The 18,690-nt window shown below is 36.7% G+C and overlaps 1 protein-coding gene across 3 annotated transcripts in view; it reads right to left on the bottom strand.

Moving 5' to 3' along the window:
- LOC131426022 (mucin-3A) overlaps positions 1-18,690 on the bottom strand; it is a 278,350-nt gene that overhangs the window by 224,926 nt on the left and 34,734 nt on the right. The window contains exon 1 of one of the 3 annotated variants that reach the window (XM_058588419.1): positions 2,822-4,645. The exons of the other annotated variants lie outside the window; for them this stretch is intronic. Within the exon in view, the coding sequence (XP_058444402.1) occupies positions 2,822-2,824 (3 nt within the window). The 5' untranslated portion in view covers positions 2,825-4,645. Of the gene's footprint in view, positions 1-2,821; positions 4,646-18,690 lie in introns of those variants that run through there. 3 annotated transcript variants of the gene reach the window in all.

Below are 18,690 nucleotides of genomic sequence, written 5' to 3'. Positions count from 1 at the left end.
GTGTTTCAAATTATTTACCACAACACGAATTTTATCGTTATTTACTTTTATGATCTCTTTGATTGAAGAGTATCGTGATGTCAAACCTTTATTAATTTGAAAAATGTTTAATGGCTTTGATATACGTCTAAAAAAGACTATCCAAGGCCCAGAAGAGCTCTCCTGATATTTTTTCGTTCGTGGGGGTATCGGATTCATGCTAGGATTTACGTCCATGGATTCATCCATTACATTAAAATTTTTAACTAAACTTTAAAATAAAATTTGAAACCAACACTACACAGTACTCAATCAAAAGGAAAAGAAAAAACTTCTACCTTGAAATTGTTGTCTATCTCCGTTGCACTGCCGTGTAGATCCTCGTTGCTCTAGATGTTCTTGTTGGATGTATCTGGACGTTGATACAATGCTGAAGCTCACTGTAGCGATAGAATATGATGTGATGCTACTGCTACCTGACATCCAGCACCACTCGAATTCCGATTTGCTTTCGTCTTCGCCAGCTGTAACCAGCGCAGGTCACCGGTGTATACCTGCGTGTTGTATGGCAGTGGAAAGACCGAGTTGTCTTGTCTCCTTCTTCCTAGTGCTCCGCACCGATATGCTTCTGCACCGAAGTGCCTTCGCACCGGTGTGCCTTTGCACTCTCCTGCTTCTATGTGCCTTTGCACTCTTCCTCTTCGATGTGCCTTTGCACTCTCCTGCTCAGCACTTGTGGCTGTATATTGCGGCCTGGGTAGAGTTTGGGAAACGCCCTTTGTTGTTTCCTTCACCAGCTTGGCCCAGCACTAGGGCTCTCTTATGCAGCACGACTATACGTTTTAACGGCTGCTGCCAACAGGTTTCTACCTGTAGTTCAACCGTTGTCGTATTTAACGCGTGTAAACCAACCAGCGTTATTAAACTGTACGCTTCTATACACAACCTTCTCGGTTGAACGGCTATTACTGAATGTAGCCAAGGTATTTGTTTGCTAATTTGAAATGAAGTTTTCACGTTTAAAATGATATACAATTATTTATTGATTTTTTTTTCTTCTGGATCTCCTGATGAATTTTACTTGAAATGTTTTGGGATAAAGTTTTCTCAACTTGCACTTTACATTTACAGCAAATTGGAATAAGTCTAAATTTACTGGTGAACATGAACTTTGGCGACTCGCCGATGATAACGCAAATAGGTGAATAATTTGTTGCTTATTAGTTACGGTAATTTTGAATTTGTTGCCCATTTTTTTTCAGTTCTTCGCTAAGTACATATGAAGTTAACGAGACACTTTTCAGAAATAAGCTTGAAAGCAAATCGAAACCCAGAGGAAAATTTGTTGCTTAGTAGTTACTAATTAGTTATGATAATTTTGAATTTGTTGTTCAATTTATTTTATATTTTTGCTAGTACTTCACTAAATTCATATGAAGTGGACGAGGCACCCCTTCTAAATAATCTTTAAAGCAAATCGTAATCCTGTGGATAATTTATTGCTTATTAGTTGCTAATTAGTTACGGTAATTTTGAATTTGTTACTCAATTTATTTTTTTATATATTTAGCTTGATTTTTCGCAACACCGTTTTTACGGCTATGCGACGTGGGCGCTGAATGACGCTTTTGTAAATCAACCGAATCAATCAGAATGGATTTGGATTGAAAATCAGCTAAATTCTAAGCTATATCCAAATTACTGTAACTAATTAGCAACTCATTAGCAACAAACCAGCCATTGGGTTTGTTTGTTTTCAAGTTCATTTGGGAGGGGTGCTTCGTTAACTTTTTAAGGACTCAAAATAAAAAATAAGCATCAAATTCAAAATTACCGTAACTAGTGAGCAACTAATAAGCAACAAATTATTCACATATTTGCGTTATCATCGGCGAGAGATGCCTCGCTAAGTTCATGCATTTGAAAAAATCAATATTTTTAGATATTAGGGATATTAGGAACTTATTGGGTTCGTTAGTCGGTTTAAGTTGAACTGCTACATGGGGAAGGCAGTTTGATATAAACTGATACTGCACTGATGAGTCGAAGACGAAACGCGGAATGGACTTTTATGGTGATGTTTCTTTGCTGCGCCAGTGAAACAGAGAGATATACTAGTCTATATTAAAACCGTCGTCCAAGATCGAGAATGTCATGAATGTAAATTTTGTGCTTCATTTCAAAAATGCAAAATTTCTTTAAAAAACCTTTTTTTTTAAATTCTTTGCGTTTTACCTTCGGCCCATCAGTGCTTAAAGCAGTTCAAATTGAAGTGCTTTTTGCACAAACCAACAAAACCCCTAAATGTTCACATTCTGCGACGGCCAGTAATAAGCCGACACTCCTTTACGCCTGAGACGTCAGAAATAATATTGCACCTGTGCAATATTCTTTAAGGGTTGCATAAATAGTGTAAACTTTGCGTCTGCTTTGCTTATCGGTTAAGATTTAACTAATGGCAGTTCAATTTGAACTGCTTTAAGCACTGATGAGCCAAAGGCAAAACGAGAGGAAATAGAAACAAAATGTGTGCTTTTTGCGCAAACCAACAAAATCCCTAAATGCTATTTTTTTAATTGTTCATTGTTATCACGAATTATTGAAAATACACATATTAGCACATGGAAAAAATAATTTTTATCTTCATTCTAAGATGAAATCTTCTCGATCAAGTTCTACCTATTCTTCCACAGGACGAATTTCGAGTCGAAGCCCCATATACTAAAGTAAGGTGTATTTAGGTGAAATTGGGCCATAGGACCTTCACGAACTTCTACCTCAAAAAGACTAATCAAACCAACTTAAAAATTTGAACTTAAGAGCTACAAAGTTCGATATTTACCATTCAGAAATCACATCCACGCGTCCGTTGTATCTCCGTTACGTTTGAAGGGGAAAAAAAGATATCCAAACTCCACTTTTTTCAGGTTAACCCGTTACCAGGTACGCAAAATGCCCCGCGAAATTATTCGTTCCGGGAAGCTTATTTTCTGAACCGCACACACTACAACACTACACACTACAATCCAATCAATCAGAAATGGGATCTGTCTTCCTTAGACTAGCGATAAAATATCCTAACTAGTGTTTAGTTTGGTAGTTGGATGATAGTTCAAAGGTACAGACAGCCAAGTACAGAAGAATCATCCGGGATTTCCAATGCTTTAAAGGATTCAGTACGACAAGGAGAAATCTCGTCATCGCTGTCGCGATTCAGCAAGTGTGCAGGCCATTGATCTCGAAACTCCATCGGAAGCTCGAGACTCAGCCAAATCTTGGGCCCTGTGTTCCACTTCACTCATAAGATCCAGCGGTAATCATTCCGAAACGATAGGAAAAACACGGAAAACAACAGCATCACTAGTTCACTTGATCTTCTTCGAACTCTTTTTTTCCGTTCGGCTTGCACCGTCTCTCGGTGCGCCGGCTCGTTGAAATGGATTTATGACCACTTTACCACCTTTCGTTTCTACGCCAACCCCGAAAAAAAAACAAAGAAGAAGGGAACAACAATTCAAATAGGCGATTTCCTTCTCATTCACTTGGCTTCTCACACAATCACTAATTCAATTAACGACAATCATCTAATTTTCTCAACTCGAGCAGCCCATGGATCTCTTACTTTTGCTCTCGTTTAGCTGATGATTACTGACTGCAAATTTTCCTCCGAAACCACCCCGAACCGGTGGAGATAATTCTTTTTTTTTATTTTTAACAATCTAACAGCGATAACAATACATCAATACGGCAGCGGAAAAGCTGACTAAACTCGCAGCCGCCCCCGCCGTAACCTTGTGTTTTTCTCACTCAACAATGGGTACAAAGCCAACCGAGACCCGGCTGAGAGTCAGTTGTTTTTTTGGGAAACAACAGTAATCCACGATTCAAGGAACGATTGTTCTCCACGAATGCACCTCAACAACTTCGATGGCCGCGTCAAACCTCCACCCGTCGGCCCCTGAAGGTAGTCAACAGACCGAGAACAGTCCCGTGGTTTTTTTTATATAGTCACAGTGTACTTGACGACCTCCGCAACCTGTTCGGCATTCCGGGATAGTGCGTTTAGCAAACGGAATTTCGAACCGAAAAACTGCGGCAATCACACACGAACGGCACGGCACACCACCAGAAACCACACACAAACACATACAACACAGTAGTCACCGTGGTCCGTGATCACTGTTCCGTAACGTTATGAAACGCGCACCGCTCTCGGGCGGATAGGGTGCAGCAGCAACAGCAGTTTGAATGAAAACGACCCAGCCGGAACGGAACGTTCGGTAGAGCAGAGCCATCCGAGAAGACCCACACAATGATGGCACACATTCGTCATCTACCGATCACACGATCCATCCGGGTGGCATAACCCACCGGAACTGTTGAATTCTGGTCCGTTCTAGGAGTGTGTGTGAAGGGTGTCGTGTCTTTTCCGTTTTCCCCGGCGCAATCTCACACACGCTCACTTGATAGGGATGGAACTTAACAGGCACTAGGCACTTAACTTGGATCACGCACGGTTACTTTGCCGAAAAAAATAAGGCGATCACTATGCATCGTGTTTCGTTCGTCGCTTAGACAGCGCAACGCAGCGCAGCGCAGATCACCACCCTCCCGATTACACACACGCGTATTGCTCAACTGGCAACCAACGACCGTCTGAGTCAGCACCAGCAAACCGCGGGGATACCTCGCCAAAAAGCCTACGGAACAACAACCGGAGCGAGCGATGGAGTGAGAGTGAGATCCTACGAGGTTCCCCTCACACACACGCGAGATAGGTTTTCCGTTTTTTTTCAACTCTCTTTTTCTCGTCGCTGAAAAGCATAAGCAAAAAAAATGTAGCAGATCCGTAGCAACAACGGGAATCGGAAGGTCCGCGGGACGGGTTTGTTTAGTCGATAAGAGTCAACGGTGAGAGCGTGCAGCACCACAGGTACGGGAGAACGATAGTACAACGATAAAAAAAGTCACTGGAGCTTCGGGTGGCATGGCAAGTCGCCACAAGTCTCGCAGTAAAGCGTAAGAGTTCGAATGTGAGAGCCAACAGATGTCCAGGGAGAATGAGTACCGGTTGACTCACGAATTGGACAATGGGATCATGATCGTACAAATTGAACAATTTTGCGGAAGCATGGCTGCCAGTTGAACTAGTATAATGTTGACCAAGCCGCTCTGGAAGAAAATGTGTACACTTCCGAATGTAACATTACAGTAACTATAGTCGAATTTCGCGCTAAATCGTATTCAGAGTTGGCCACACCCACTCAGATTTTTATGAAACTTGCTGTACATGTTTTGTCAAAAAAAAAAAAAAAAGAAACACTTCGCATACTTTGTTTTTTTTTTCTTCAAAAATGATCTAGACTATCTTTTGAATAGGGCCAAACTCTTTTTCCCATTTTTTTTTTCAAGTCTAAATCTAAGTCTAAAAATGACAAATCCAACAAAAAAGTGTTGTATGAGTGGTTTTTGAAAAATTAGTCAAATTTTTGAATATTATACAATGTATCATAAAGAAGTATTAATGCCATATTTTTTTAATGAAATAAACTCTTTTCAATGGAATTCTTGATTAATAAAAATATTCTTAGTTCAAACAACAAAGACAATACAGTGCAGTGAACAATAGAGTGTACGGAATGGTCAAATACGATTTAACAAAGCCTGAAACTTGGCCTGCAAGACCGAATTCAATTTGTATAGATTTCAAGCGTTGCAAAATTATACCAGCAGCAAATGAAATTGAAATCTTTCTTAAAGAACGAATGCATCTAGACGCTAATAAAGTAAGTGAGATTCAATTCAACAAGGCGTCTAACTGTGTGTACATTATGTTTAAACGTGAAAGCGATGCAATGCACAGGTGCACAGCGTTGAGTGTGACAACATTAAATACAAAATTCCTGTGCACATGGTGGACAATGCCATACAAGTACGCGTGTATGACCTTCCCCCGCAGGCCACCGATCAGTCCATTCGGGAAATCGAGTCGCAGTACGGTGAAGTTCTCTCCATCGAAAGAGAAGTATGGCGGAATTTTTTCCCGGCATCCGGAATGGCGTGCGAATGATGCAACTATGCACATAAGGCAATTCCATCTTACATCATTTGTGGTCAAGGTGGGACACATTCGTGTAAAACGCTGATTACCTATGAAAATCAACTGGTTACCTGTCAGTTTTGTGAACAACCTGCACACTACGGCAAACCTTGCACTGAAACTGCGAAAAGAACATCTTCAACCAAAGACAAGATCAACCGTTCAACAACGAAAACTAGTGAGCGTAGTACTCCTGTTTTACCATCAAACCAACCAACAACTGCAACCAATGTACAACAAGGCGCTTCTACAGCAACTAGCAACGAGCTCAAGACTGCGAACAACAAGGAAAACAAAAAGAAGACGGAAATCAACAACAAAACCACCGATGCGGCATGGAGGACGAGACGAGCCACGAACAAAGTGCCCCTCAACCCTCGCAGGAGGGAAATGGAAGCTCTTCTCCTCCTAGAAAAAGAGTGACAACGAGATCCACTTCAAAAAATTCTTTATTTAAAAATTCGGCTTATTCGGCCACGTAAAGCTTGTACGCAAATAGGTCTGAATAAAAATATCTTTTAAATGAAAAAAAAACTTAGCTGCTTTATTAGACAATATCTTCTCACAAACTGAGTTTAATAGGATTCAGAGATAATTATGACTTTCTTTGGTTTAGTTTTCGATCAAATTACATTTAAAAAAATCAGTTTGGACAAGGAAAAGTTTTTTTTCTAATAACTTTTTTACCTTTTTTATATATATATAAAAATAGGTATAGAATTCGCTCAAACTTTATAAAAATTTTCCGAGGCCCGGAGGGCCGATTGTTATATACCAATCGATTCAGCTCGACGAACTGAGCAAATGTCCGTGTATGTGTGTGTATGTGTGTGTGTGTCTGTATGTGTGTTGTCAACTAAGAAGTCGAGATCTCAGAAATGGCTGGACCGGTTTTGATCAAACTAGTCGCAAATGAAAGGTCTCCCCATCATCCAGAACACTATTGAATGGTTTTGAGATCGGATGTTTACTTTTTTAGTGACACGAAGTTTTATGTCAAAAATTTCAGTTTTTTGACAGTATCTGTCACAATTGACCTTGAAAACAGAATATATTTTCAAACTTAGATTCCGCACAGTAATACCTATCCAACAAGCCATAGATTGTTTTTTTTTTATTCCATAAATACGTTTATTTCTTAAGGCAGTTTACATAAGTTTTTCTTCGCCGTAGCATCACTTTTACATAATATTCTTATCCTAATTTAATTCTAACATAGTCACAACGTTTTGAATTTATTAAAACATATTCTCTTATAGCTTAAATATCATCTTAGGTAACTCGTCATTAATTATGAAATCTACTCGGAAATATTAGATAGATTGTTAAGATCCGTTCATTTTCAACGGAGATATCGACATTTTTGTATAAGCGACTTTTCCTCCTATTCCAGCAGTAGGAGTTTTGAGCGCTGTATGACAAAGCAATGCTTGGGAGCAACGTGAAATACGATTTTTTATACTGTTACATACAATTATTTCTATGTACCAAAAAGACTGGGTACAGCATCCTTTTAAATGACAATTTGCCTCGGACCGATTTTAGCACGGTTCGTTTTTGGCAACATAATCGTTCGAATATGGGATATGTAAACCATATGATATCAGCATTTTCGAGTTGAAAGTAATTCCATAATTATATTGATTTAAACTACTTACAGCAATAAATGCTGAAAGAACATAACTTCCATATACCATACGACTCAGTTCGTCGAGATCAGCAAATGCGTGTGTGACCAATAATTTCACTCAATTTTCTCGAAGATGACTAAAGCCTTTTTATACAAACTCAGATTCATATGAAAAGTCGTATTCTCCCAAACAAGGCTCCTGAATTATGTTTGGATCCGACTTCTGATTGCGGAACCACAGAATGATATGTGAAACGAAATTAGAATAATGCAAATCATTTTCCTGTTAGATGGCTGAACCGATCTAAGATTCAAATGAAATCAAAGAATCATCTATGATTCAAATGAGAGATCTTAAAATCCTATAAAACATCTTTCTTTTTAGTCAGATCCGACTTCTGGTTTAGGAGATACAGGGTGATTAGTATAAAAATGTCCATTTCACATAAATTAATCAGGTTTATCGGGTTTGCAGATTTGGATAGTCGATTACCAAATAAATTTATTTCAGTTTAAGCGGTATTCGTTTTTTGATTTCAAATGTATCCCCAAATTTTAATTCTACAATTTCTCAAAGATATCTACAAACTCCTCAGGTGAATTGAACTGATTTCGGCTACAGAATTCCGGTTCCAGTATCGAATCGTTTCTCAAAGCTCAATCATTTTCTCAAAAAGGCCAAATCGAACTTCAAAAACAAAAATTCAAATTAAAGGACTTATTGTCCCATACAAAATTGATGAATTTTATCCGATTCTGGAATTACAGGATGATGAGTGTTTAAAATTCATACCGATATAGAAGATGTAAATTGTTTGGCGTATTAATTTATGGCCATACGAATCATTTTGGGTTATGCTAGTTCCTGAATACCGGCTCTGGAAGTACCATAAATAATGACGACGAAAAACTCTAAAGTAGAACTTATTTCGACATCTCATGGAATGTTCAATCGATTGTCACACGTTAAGATTGAAATTCGAAACGATTTGCAGCTTTGACATTACGGTATCATCTCACTGCTAGGTGGATTAATCACGTTTTTCCTTATAAGTCGACTTCAGATTTTAAAAATCGAATTTTTCAGTGCAGGAGTCGATTAGGATTTTTCTCATATTTTTATTCGAAAACTAATTTTGTAAAAACCACTCGGAAAAAAACACCGTTCAAGCGAAGCAATTGCTTGAAAAGTGTTATGGAGACTCCGCTTTATTAGAAACAACAATAAAACGTTGATTTGCTGACTTCATACGTGGTCGCATACGAAGATGCAGAACGCAGTGAACGTCCAAATCCGCCTTCATCAGCACCAGAAAACATAAAAAATACACCAAAATTTGGTTAGTCACTGGGAGCCAGATCTAGACTATACGGTGGATGAGAAAGCAATTCGAAGGAGAATTTGTTCAATTTAACCACCATTGCCATTGACTTGTGAAACAGGGGTACATTTTGCTTCGAACATATGAGGTTGTTTTTTCTCGATTTTTGCATTCAAACTATGTATATGTAGTATTCGCTATTAAATATAGTCGATGAAGATAATACCATGTACATCCCAAAATACCGAAGCCATAACCTTCCCAGCTGACTTTTGCGCCCTTAGAGGCTTTGGACGTCATGAGTTTGGATTCCGGAGTGAAGTGATGGATCCATATTGCATCCATTGTTACAAATCGACGCAGAAAATCTGATTCATTACTTGTAAACATGTCCAAACGTTGTTCTGAATTAATAACATATTATTATTAATCCACTGGGGCAAACGCGGCACCCACTTTGAAAAGAGCCTTCTCGTGATCAAATGTTGCGTTGGGTTTATTGATTTACCAATCGATTAAACCTTTATATTACATTAGAAGATAAATGGCTTAAGTTTAAACCGTTTAGCAATCAAACGCTATCAAGATACTAAATTTTATTAAACAGGTGGAACAAACCAGCTTTTACAAAAACATTACTAAAAAATAAATATTGCGTTTTTATCAGATCATATTTAGGATATTTAGGCTGAAAATATCGTGCAAATTTCTGTTGAAATTACATTTGTAGATCCTTAAACTCTCGAGCCTTGAAATTTTCAGGTTTGTGAGTGCAACTTTTCATAAAAGCATCTGTCTGATTTCAAGCTTCTGTAAAGTGCATTATTTGAATGCACGTTTGTCTCCTTTTCCCACTATCAATTAATTGAACTTGCATAATGGTTGTTCTTTTTTTAATTGTCTTTCTGTAGAAATCGACTCAAAAAATAATTCAATATTGAATTACTTTGCACCTAATATTTCAATACTGCTTCCGCTATTTCAAGGTGCTTGATCATGCTGGAATGTTGGAGTTTTTGGAAATTATCCAAACAATTATGCATATTTCGTGATACTTGTGAAATGCGCAGTAAAATATATGGCCTCTAGTAACAAAAACATCAGGAGGATCATATATTTAAAAAAAAAACAAAATTCAAACTGATGGACGATGAAACGTATGTCAAGATGGACTTTGGACAGTTTTCCGAGAAAAAAAAAACATAATGTGGCCACAGTTCGAGGAGATGTTTCCGACCGACATATGATTTAGTGAACGACTTGTAGCTGAAAACAGAAAAAAACTTTTAACATGTAAAATACAAAAATACAATTCCGTTTTAATGCGGGGGATTCGAACCACATGCAAAAAGACACATAACAAACCGCATAACTTCGAAAATTTGCATAAAAAAACGCATAACTCCGAAAATTCGTTTGAAAATCCCTCAAAAACAAAGAAACAAAAGCATTTGACAGGTGTTTTGAAATTTTAATGAATTTCGCTTCAACAATTAATTTTTAATATCGTGAAATTTCAAAGCATGTAATTTTCAAGTCATATGCACTCAAGTCTTTTTAAGCGACTTTTTGTAATCTTTCAAAGTTAGCGTTTTTTTCGCGAATTTTCCTAGTTATGTGTTTTTTTATTAGTTTTTGCAATGACTGAGCGGAAATATATATTGGAGAAGCCAAGTGAAAGAAAAACTAACTGAAAAGATGAATTTTTGGAAAAAGATACGCTCAGAGACTGGACTCGAACCTGTGTTCTTATGCATTCCGTGCATACGCGCTACCCTTTCGCCACTCTGATTTTGTTTTAGTCACTCTAAAACGCGAAACAGACATAGTAGCAACGTACATCGAACATGGTCTACATCCTGGCCGTCACCCGACCGATATCTTACATCCAAACATCTTTTCTGTTATGTGGTTTTTTATGCAAATTTACAAAATTGTACGAATTTTCGTGTTTTTCATGCAAGTTTTTGAAATTTAACGTCTCCTTTAGAGGCAAGAAACGTCGAGATTTTGTGCCATTTGTCGATTTTGTCGATTCTATGACTTCCAACAGACATTCGGCATGAATAACATTATTTCGATTTCGGAAATCTCAAAACTCTTAAGTCCGAGTTCATTTTTTGTTTTTCGAGCTAACACCAGATGTCGACGAGACGTACAACTTCGAAAATTTACATAAAAAACCACATAACTTTTAAAAAACTCTGAAAAAACGCAAGCTTTGAAAGTTTGCAAAAAAATGAAAATGCGATTAAGAAAAAAATTGGCTTGAAATTTCACGAGAAAAAATCTCAAACCGATAGCGACTGTATGTTACAGTCGCTATCGGTTTGAGATTTTTTCTCGTGAAATTTCAAGCCAAATTTTTTCTTAATCGCATTTTCATTTTTTTTGCAAACTGTCTATTCCGCGTTTTAGAGTGACTAAAACAACATCACGACGTTTTATGCATTTCAGACTAGACAAAACTTCGACAATTTGCATTACAAACCGCAAACCTTTGAAAATGTACGTAAAAACCGTCTTACTTCAAAAATTTACATAAAAAATATCCACGTAACTTTAAAAATTCACAGAAAACCCGAACTTTGAAAGCAAGCAAAAAAGTCGTATAAAATAAAACTTAAATGTAGTGCAATTTGGAAATTACATAGTTTGTAATTTCACGAAATAAAAAAACTGTAAATCGACAGCGACTACAACTTGAAATGAGATGAAGAGGATCACAAATCAATCGCCCCATCTGCGATTGAACCACAGAAGCAGAAATCATACAGTAGAATTTGCCAGTCGAGTGTCAATTACAGTCGAAACCGGTGAAATTCATTCAAATGTGCCAATTACAGATTGGAGCCCCCATTTTTTTGTCTGTTGCAATTTTCAATAAGAACAAGAAAAACCGTTTGGGCAACAACTAGCATAACCTATAAATTTAAAACAATTCTGAACCAAATTTAGAAAATTTTTAACATTTTTTGTATCGTCACTCAAAAGGATGGTTTAAAGTTTGAAACACTTTTCATCTTGTAATTTCAAGATCGGATGTCAGATTCAGATAAAAATCAATAGGAGTCTATGCGACCATAAGCTCTTTTATTCAATCCGAACCCGAGCTTCGTGAAAATCCATGCAGCCATCTCTGAGAAAAATGAGTGACATTATTTGATTCAAACACGCTCATTCACAGAGGAATCGGTCAACTTGACGAAATGAGTCGAATGGTATATGTTACTTTTCACTGGTCGAATTTTCAAGTGATTGCATAACCACTGATTTTAAGAGAAAAGTAATGAAGTTTTCGTTTCGGATGAGTCTAAGAACGGTGCGTCATGTTTTAGGAACAGCTCATCATTTTATCAAAATCTGAACGGAATAAAAATGTTTATATTTGTTTCCCGAAAGTGCAAAAACAAGAAGATTTTGACTGCCCAACTACCCAAATTTAAGTGATTTCAGCAATAATGAAACTAACTTATAGTTGAGATTCGGCTACAATACATAAAATTAATAGCATTTCGTGTAAATATTAAAGCAAAACTGGCAACTCCGACCGCCACGCAAAGAATCGATCATAACCGAAAGTGAATACCGAAACCGAACTACTGCTGCTTTTTCTCTCTCTTCCTCTGTGCACATTTCGCCACATATTGAAGTGATGGTACTGCTGTTACTGGGATTAGTAAAATCTCACTATTAATAAGCGCCCTGATGTTCGCACTGGCGGAACCAATTACTAACTGAATTGACTCGAGGTTGAAATGTGCATATTGCATTGTCAAGATACAATCGGAGGAGCTTTCTAGTGCTCTCTGCCAAACGGCAGTAGCCCAGTAAGTAAGTGCAGTAGCCAGCTAATCAATGGTATAGAAAGCATGAACCGTTTGCATTGAATTTCATTATGTGCAGTAGGGTATTGGAGTGAACGTTAAACGATCGAGAAGGGGGAAACGGAGAGTGAGCCAAATGAGAATAGGCGGGGAGATAAAGTGAGCTGGATGGCAACTCAGTCCTCGATCGGCGATTCTGCGGGCTCCAGAAATAGGAAAACAATCAATTGCGATGAATTGTAGTTTGAAGATCACTCAACTAGAAGAGAGGAGGAATGAGAGCTAAATTGGAAATGAGAGCTTAATTTTTCAGTAAATTTATGGGCCTAATTAAGAAATTTGAAGGGCTCACTTTACCCGTTCGGCTGAGGGCACACACGTGCCCGATACGTCCGGGTGGTTAATAGCTATGGGAAATAAATCAGTGTTGTAGTGAGGGATGATTCCGGTTCGGATGTGAAACCGGAAGGTTTATCGAAACTAGCAATTCGGTTAATTTCAGCTCACGGTAGATTCGAACGTTTAGCTTCGTATCCGATTGCCTTAACGGAACCATAATCTAATTTCATCTATCTTTTAAGCAAGCATCCTCCACGTTACCTGCAAATGGGAGAAGAAAAAAATATACAAAATTCATTAGATAACAGTTGAAACAAAGTACAGCAATTTATTCAATTCTAAAATTTCATTTCTTCGGGTGCGCGCGTGGAAGCGAAGAATCAAACCCGCCCACCACCAATACCGCAATACCATTACAGGAATCATTATACCGAATAGATGTTGGGTGTTGGCAAGCTTCCGAGTTGCACTACCTCAGTTGCTCAGTTTGCGTGTGGTGGGTGATCGACTTGATAATGGATGCCGATGCGCCTTGCGATTCCCTTCTCAACCGAATTTTTTTACTGCCAACACTCGCGCAAAATTCGCACTTCAGCACTTCCTCCAGTGGTAGCAGGAGGACCGTTAGACACCAACAAATCGGGGTTTTCGGGGGAAAAATTAAGTTTAATTACTTTTTATCTAAATCCAAAACCTAATGGTGTAACGATGCCTTTCGCATATCACTCATATTCTCGCATGTGATTGTGAAATTATTTAAAATACTTTCCTTTGACTATCGCAATTAACATAATCTAAAAATTGGAACAGCTTTGAGTCAAATTTAGATTATGATTTAAATGATGGTTTGAAATTTCGAATACTCATCGCTTTGTAACTCCGCAGCCGGAAGTCGCATCTGGAATGAATTCAGTAATTTTGTAGACATTCATAAGCTCATAATAAGATCAATTTGAATCTACGTTGGTGAAAATCTGTTAAGTCATTTCTGAGAAAATGAAGCGAGTTTCGTGTTGGAGTTTATGACCAGTTTTCGGAATCAGAATTCAGGAACAGCTAGAGCCCTGAGCCGTTTCGTATTGTCAGTTTTTTGAGTCCAAGTAAGAAGATTTACTTTTTACATCTTCACTCAAAATGACGATTTGAAATTTCTAATACTCATTACTTTGTAATTCCTGAAACGGGTGTCGAATCCCAATAGAATTCAGAAATTTTGTAAGATATGCTGTCGGAAATTAAAGATTTTGTAAGATACGCTGTTAGAAATTAAAGCGAGTTTCGTTTTAGAACATTTGATCATTATTTGCGTTACTTCCGGAACCGGTACAACCATAGTCGATACGTATGGCCTTGGTCTACCGATTCACAAAATGGAACACTATGAATCGACGATTTGATAACACTCACTACCCTATCACACTGGAACCGAAGTCGGATCCGGATACAATTTAGAACTGCCACCTATTGGACTATAGAATTCTTAATCTGAACGTAAGTTAAAGAAGAACCGACTCAGCCCCGTCGCTGAAAAATCGGAAAGAGCTCAATTTTAGAGGTTTTTAACATTATTTCCCGGTGCTTCCGGATCCGAAAATTGGGCACCGGAACGGCAGAAGTGAGTTTGTTTCTTTTTAATTTTAATTGGAGACATATTTATGAAATTCACTTATCATGATCACTTATGAAATTAAATTTTTTAGACTTACTACCCGGTAATTCCGGAGACGGAAGGCAGATCTGAAAGATACACAATATCATATAAATTTTTACATGAACTTCCATAAAATCTTGGTAACTTAAAATTTATAAATTTGTTAAAAATGGTATCTAAATGAAATTGTAAGAAATCATTTCAATCTTGAAAAATATACACTGAAAAAAATATCCAAAAGATTTTCAAAAATTAAAAATACAATTAGACGAATTTCGAATTTCGCGCAAACTAGAACAAATGTTTCCAGTACTCTCTAAGATTTTATTGAAACTTGCTGGACATGTATACTTTGTCACAAAATGCCACTTTACAATACTATGTTTTTCCAAAATCGATCTAGACCATCGCTTGAAAAGGTCCAGTTGTTTTCATATAGTTACAGTTGGAAAACGAAAAATCCTACAAAAAAAGTATTGACTAGTGGTTTTCACAGAATCGGTTAAATTTTCGAAAAAACACTGAAAAAATCCTAGTCGAATCGTAAACTTAAAACAATCGAGTTTAAAATTTAAAATCGATTTACGTTTTTGATTTTGATGAAGATATGGACACTTTCAAGGGAAAGAAGTTTTTCTTACTCAAACCATAAAGAGGTGGTTTTTGTAATTTGACTTCTTTTGAAACACGATTTTTTTTCAGTGTGCGATTCGATTAGTAATCATTCCAACTTTTTTTGACAATTTTACTAATTCTTCACTGGTACTACACTCTTTTGTAGGATTTGTCATTTTTCGACTATAACTATTTGAAAAAGTTTGGTGAAAAATGTTAGGCACTTTTCAAAAAACTGTTTTGATAAATTTTGAGAAAAAAAACAATAGCAACTTTTTGCGACTATATGCATGTACTTTAATTTTCCTTAAAATCTGAGAGAGTGCTGCCAACTCCGAGTACGATTTGACAAAAAAAATCGTCCAATGGAAACCTATACTGAAAAAAGATCGATTATCAAACATTAAAGTTCATTTACAAAAAAAATTAAAGTTCATTTACAAAAAAATTAAAGTTCATTTACAAAAAAAATCGATTTGAATGAATGTTTGGTAACTAGGCTCCCTTCCAACCGTCAATATATTGTAAGACGGAAAAAAGTGTTTAATTGGATTCTTGGATGATTATGACATTCAGTTTAGTTTAGTTCCGATATAAAAAGATACGGGAAAAAATCAGTTTGGGCAAGGAAAAGTTTTTATGAAATAAAAACTTTAAAAAAACGCCAATCTTGCAATTTATGAACGGTAGAGTGTGACATTATCATTTTAAAAAAATCAACTATCATCACGGAGAATAATCGTCGATAATCGTTACCGATCAGCATGACGAAAATCGTTTGTATAGTGAAGTTCGATAAACTCACACACGATTATAAGTGATCATTTTCATGATTATCAGCCATGCAGCGATCTGAACTAGAACATAAAGATATTCAATAGACAGAATTCTTTACGCAATAGTTATATGCAAGGCAAATACAGTAAAAAAAATATTACTATTATAGGGTAACAGAGGTATTTTGGCCACTTCATATATTTTGGCCCACCTAACAAACTTTATCGATTTCATCGGATTTTATCGATGTTAAGTAACTCATTTTGCATTAATTTGAAGCTAATCACATTAAATTACCTATTGCGGAAGGGGTTTTCAAAGATATAACAATATTTGGTGGATATTTTTATAAAGTGGGCCAAAATAAAATTAATCCTAAAGTGGGCCAAAATACCTCTGTTACTTTATTATGTAATAATATTCTGTAACACAATTTTATTTCAAATTTGAATAAAATAAAATGGTGACAGTATGTCAAATTATCAAATTAGGAAACAGTTTTCCTTCTTTTGTATCGTCGCTCTAAATGATGGTTTGCAATTTTAAACACAATTTGTCGAGGTAAAACACATTCTGAACATTGATTACAGAGACATAAGATTTTGTTTTAATTTCAATTTGTTGCATTAATCTCACGCACCTAATTAAACCCAATTAAACGTTATTTAGCATGAATTTATTTCACAGAAGTAACAAGAACGCAAGATTTTGCTTGTCTCGAGCACCCAACAGACGCTTGAGTGCTCAAGTTTCTGGTCGCTGGATATGCTGTAATCGCAAGACAAGCGCAATCCTGCGCTCCGGTTACTTGTTTGTATGAGATTCAAGTAAATAGTGTAATATTTTTAAAACAGCAACATGAAGCTTGTTTTGTGATTGGATTTTTATTAATCACAGTTTGTATGAAGATCAACATGTTCAGTGAAAATCGCTGTATGGCTGATAATCGTAAGAATGATTTTGAGTGACTATCATTGCATTATCATGTGTGAGTTTTGTGGAACATCACTATAGTGATATTGAACGGAATCGTTGATTTTTTGGATAATCGATGTCGTAAATTGGGTAATTTGTTTATTAGATATTTTCGCAACACTGTAGGGAACATATTTTGACTTATTTTGTGAACATCACAAGAACAACTATTTGAAAAAGGAATGATAGAAAAAGTTTGGCCCTTTTCAAAAGATTTTCGGTATAGAACAATTTTGAAAAAATAAAACAAATGCTTCATGTTGTTTGGTACCTTGCTAGTTTTTTCTTTACTTAAATAGGTATTTTTCACCTTTGTCAAAGAAGGGTTTCACAAATGCCTTCAAATTGTTCTTCGCAGCTCAAATTGTGAAAGTTTTTCATAAAATTAACGTTAAATGTTTTTATTTTTCTTTACGTTTCGTCTTTGACTCGTCAGTGCAGAGCAGTTCAAATTGAACTGCTTATTGCAAACTTAAACAGTTCAACTTGAACCGCTAAGCAAACGTAAAGTTAATGCTACTTGCAAAACACTTATTCAGTTGGTACCGAAGTACCACGTCTTTCCTGACGTGCCGAACGAAAACGTTGTTTTCGGCTTATACTGGCCGATTCAGGTATGGTCATTTAGGGGTTAGCCTATGTTTGTGCTTAGGGCACATAACCGTTTGTTTGTTACAAAAACGTGTTTAAAACCAAATTATCAAAAAAAGAGATGCGCTTTAAAATTTTATTTTAGGGTAATTTTCTAATTCTTGCATTGAAGTTTTCTATCAGTGTATAATTTATTCAGAGTGCTCAATTGATTTCCAACGACCAGAACCTAAAATTGTTACGAATTCTCAATTGTAGAATCCAATCCATCATATTCGTTTTTTAACTGTCTCATTCGTAAATGATCACACCGAAAACAAACGATGAGAGACGAAGCCTTTTCGTTTCTCATTGAAACAAAAGAGAGTATCAATTCCAACGTCACTCGTTCCCGTACGACAAGCGGGAATATAAAATACCGATTCACCCTGCAATCAGTTGAATTTTAATTCTCATTTTTTCATCGATATTTTGAAAATTTGTGACGTTAGGCTATGAAAAGTGTCTTAAATATGACAAATCAAAGTGATTACTGCTATAGCTTCGAACACCAACGGGTACAAATCGTTGTCAATGGATTCTCTGTCATTACCGATTCTTTATCTGTGCCAATGTAATGATTTTCCATACTGAAGACGTGTAGAAAGTTGCATCCCAATCGGAGTAAATCGTTCTTGGGGTTTTGCCACTTTTTTCACCTGTAAATTTCTGGAATTGCTCAACTGCAGAAAAGCAGTACAGTATACAGTATTCACGCACGTACCGCATAACCTCGACCCAATCGAGTGATATGTTGTACGGCGTTCTTATGTTTTACCTCAATCAAAACACCTGTTCTTACCGAGCCGAGGTTGGCCATTGGTACCGTAACTAATCGAACACAT

The sequence above is a fragment of the Malaya genurostris genome, chromosome 1, assembly GCF_030247185.1.
Source record: "Malaya genurostris strain Urasoe2022 chromosome 1, Malgen_1.1, whole genome shotgun sequence".
NCBI lineage: Eukaryota > Metazoa > Arthropoda > Insecta > Diptera > Culicidae > Malaya > Malaya genurostris.
Note: the sequence above shows the minus strand (reverse complement) of the source record. Positions and strands in the feature narration are given on the sequence as shown.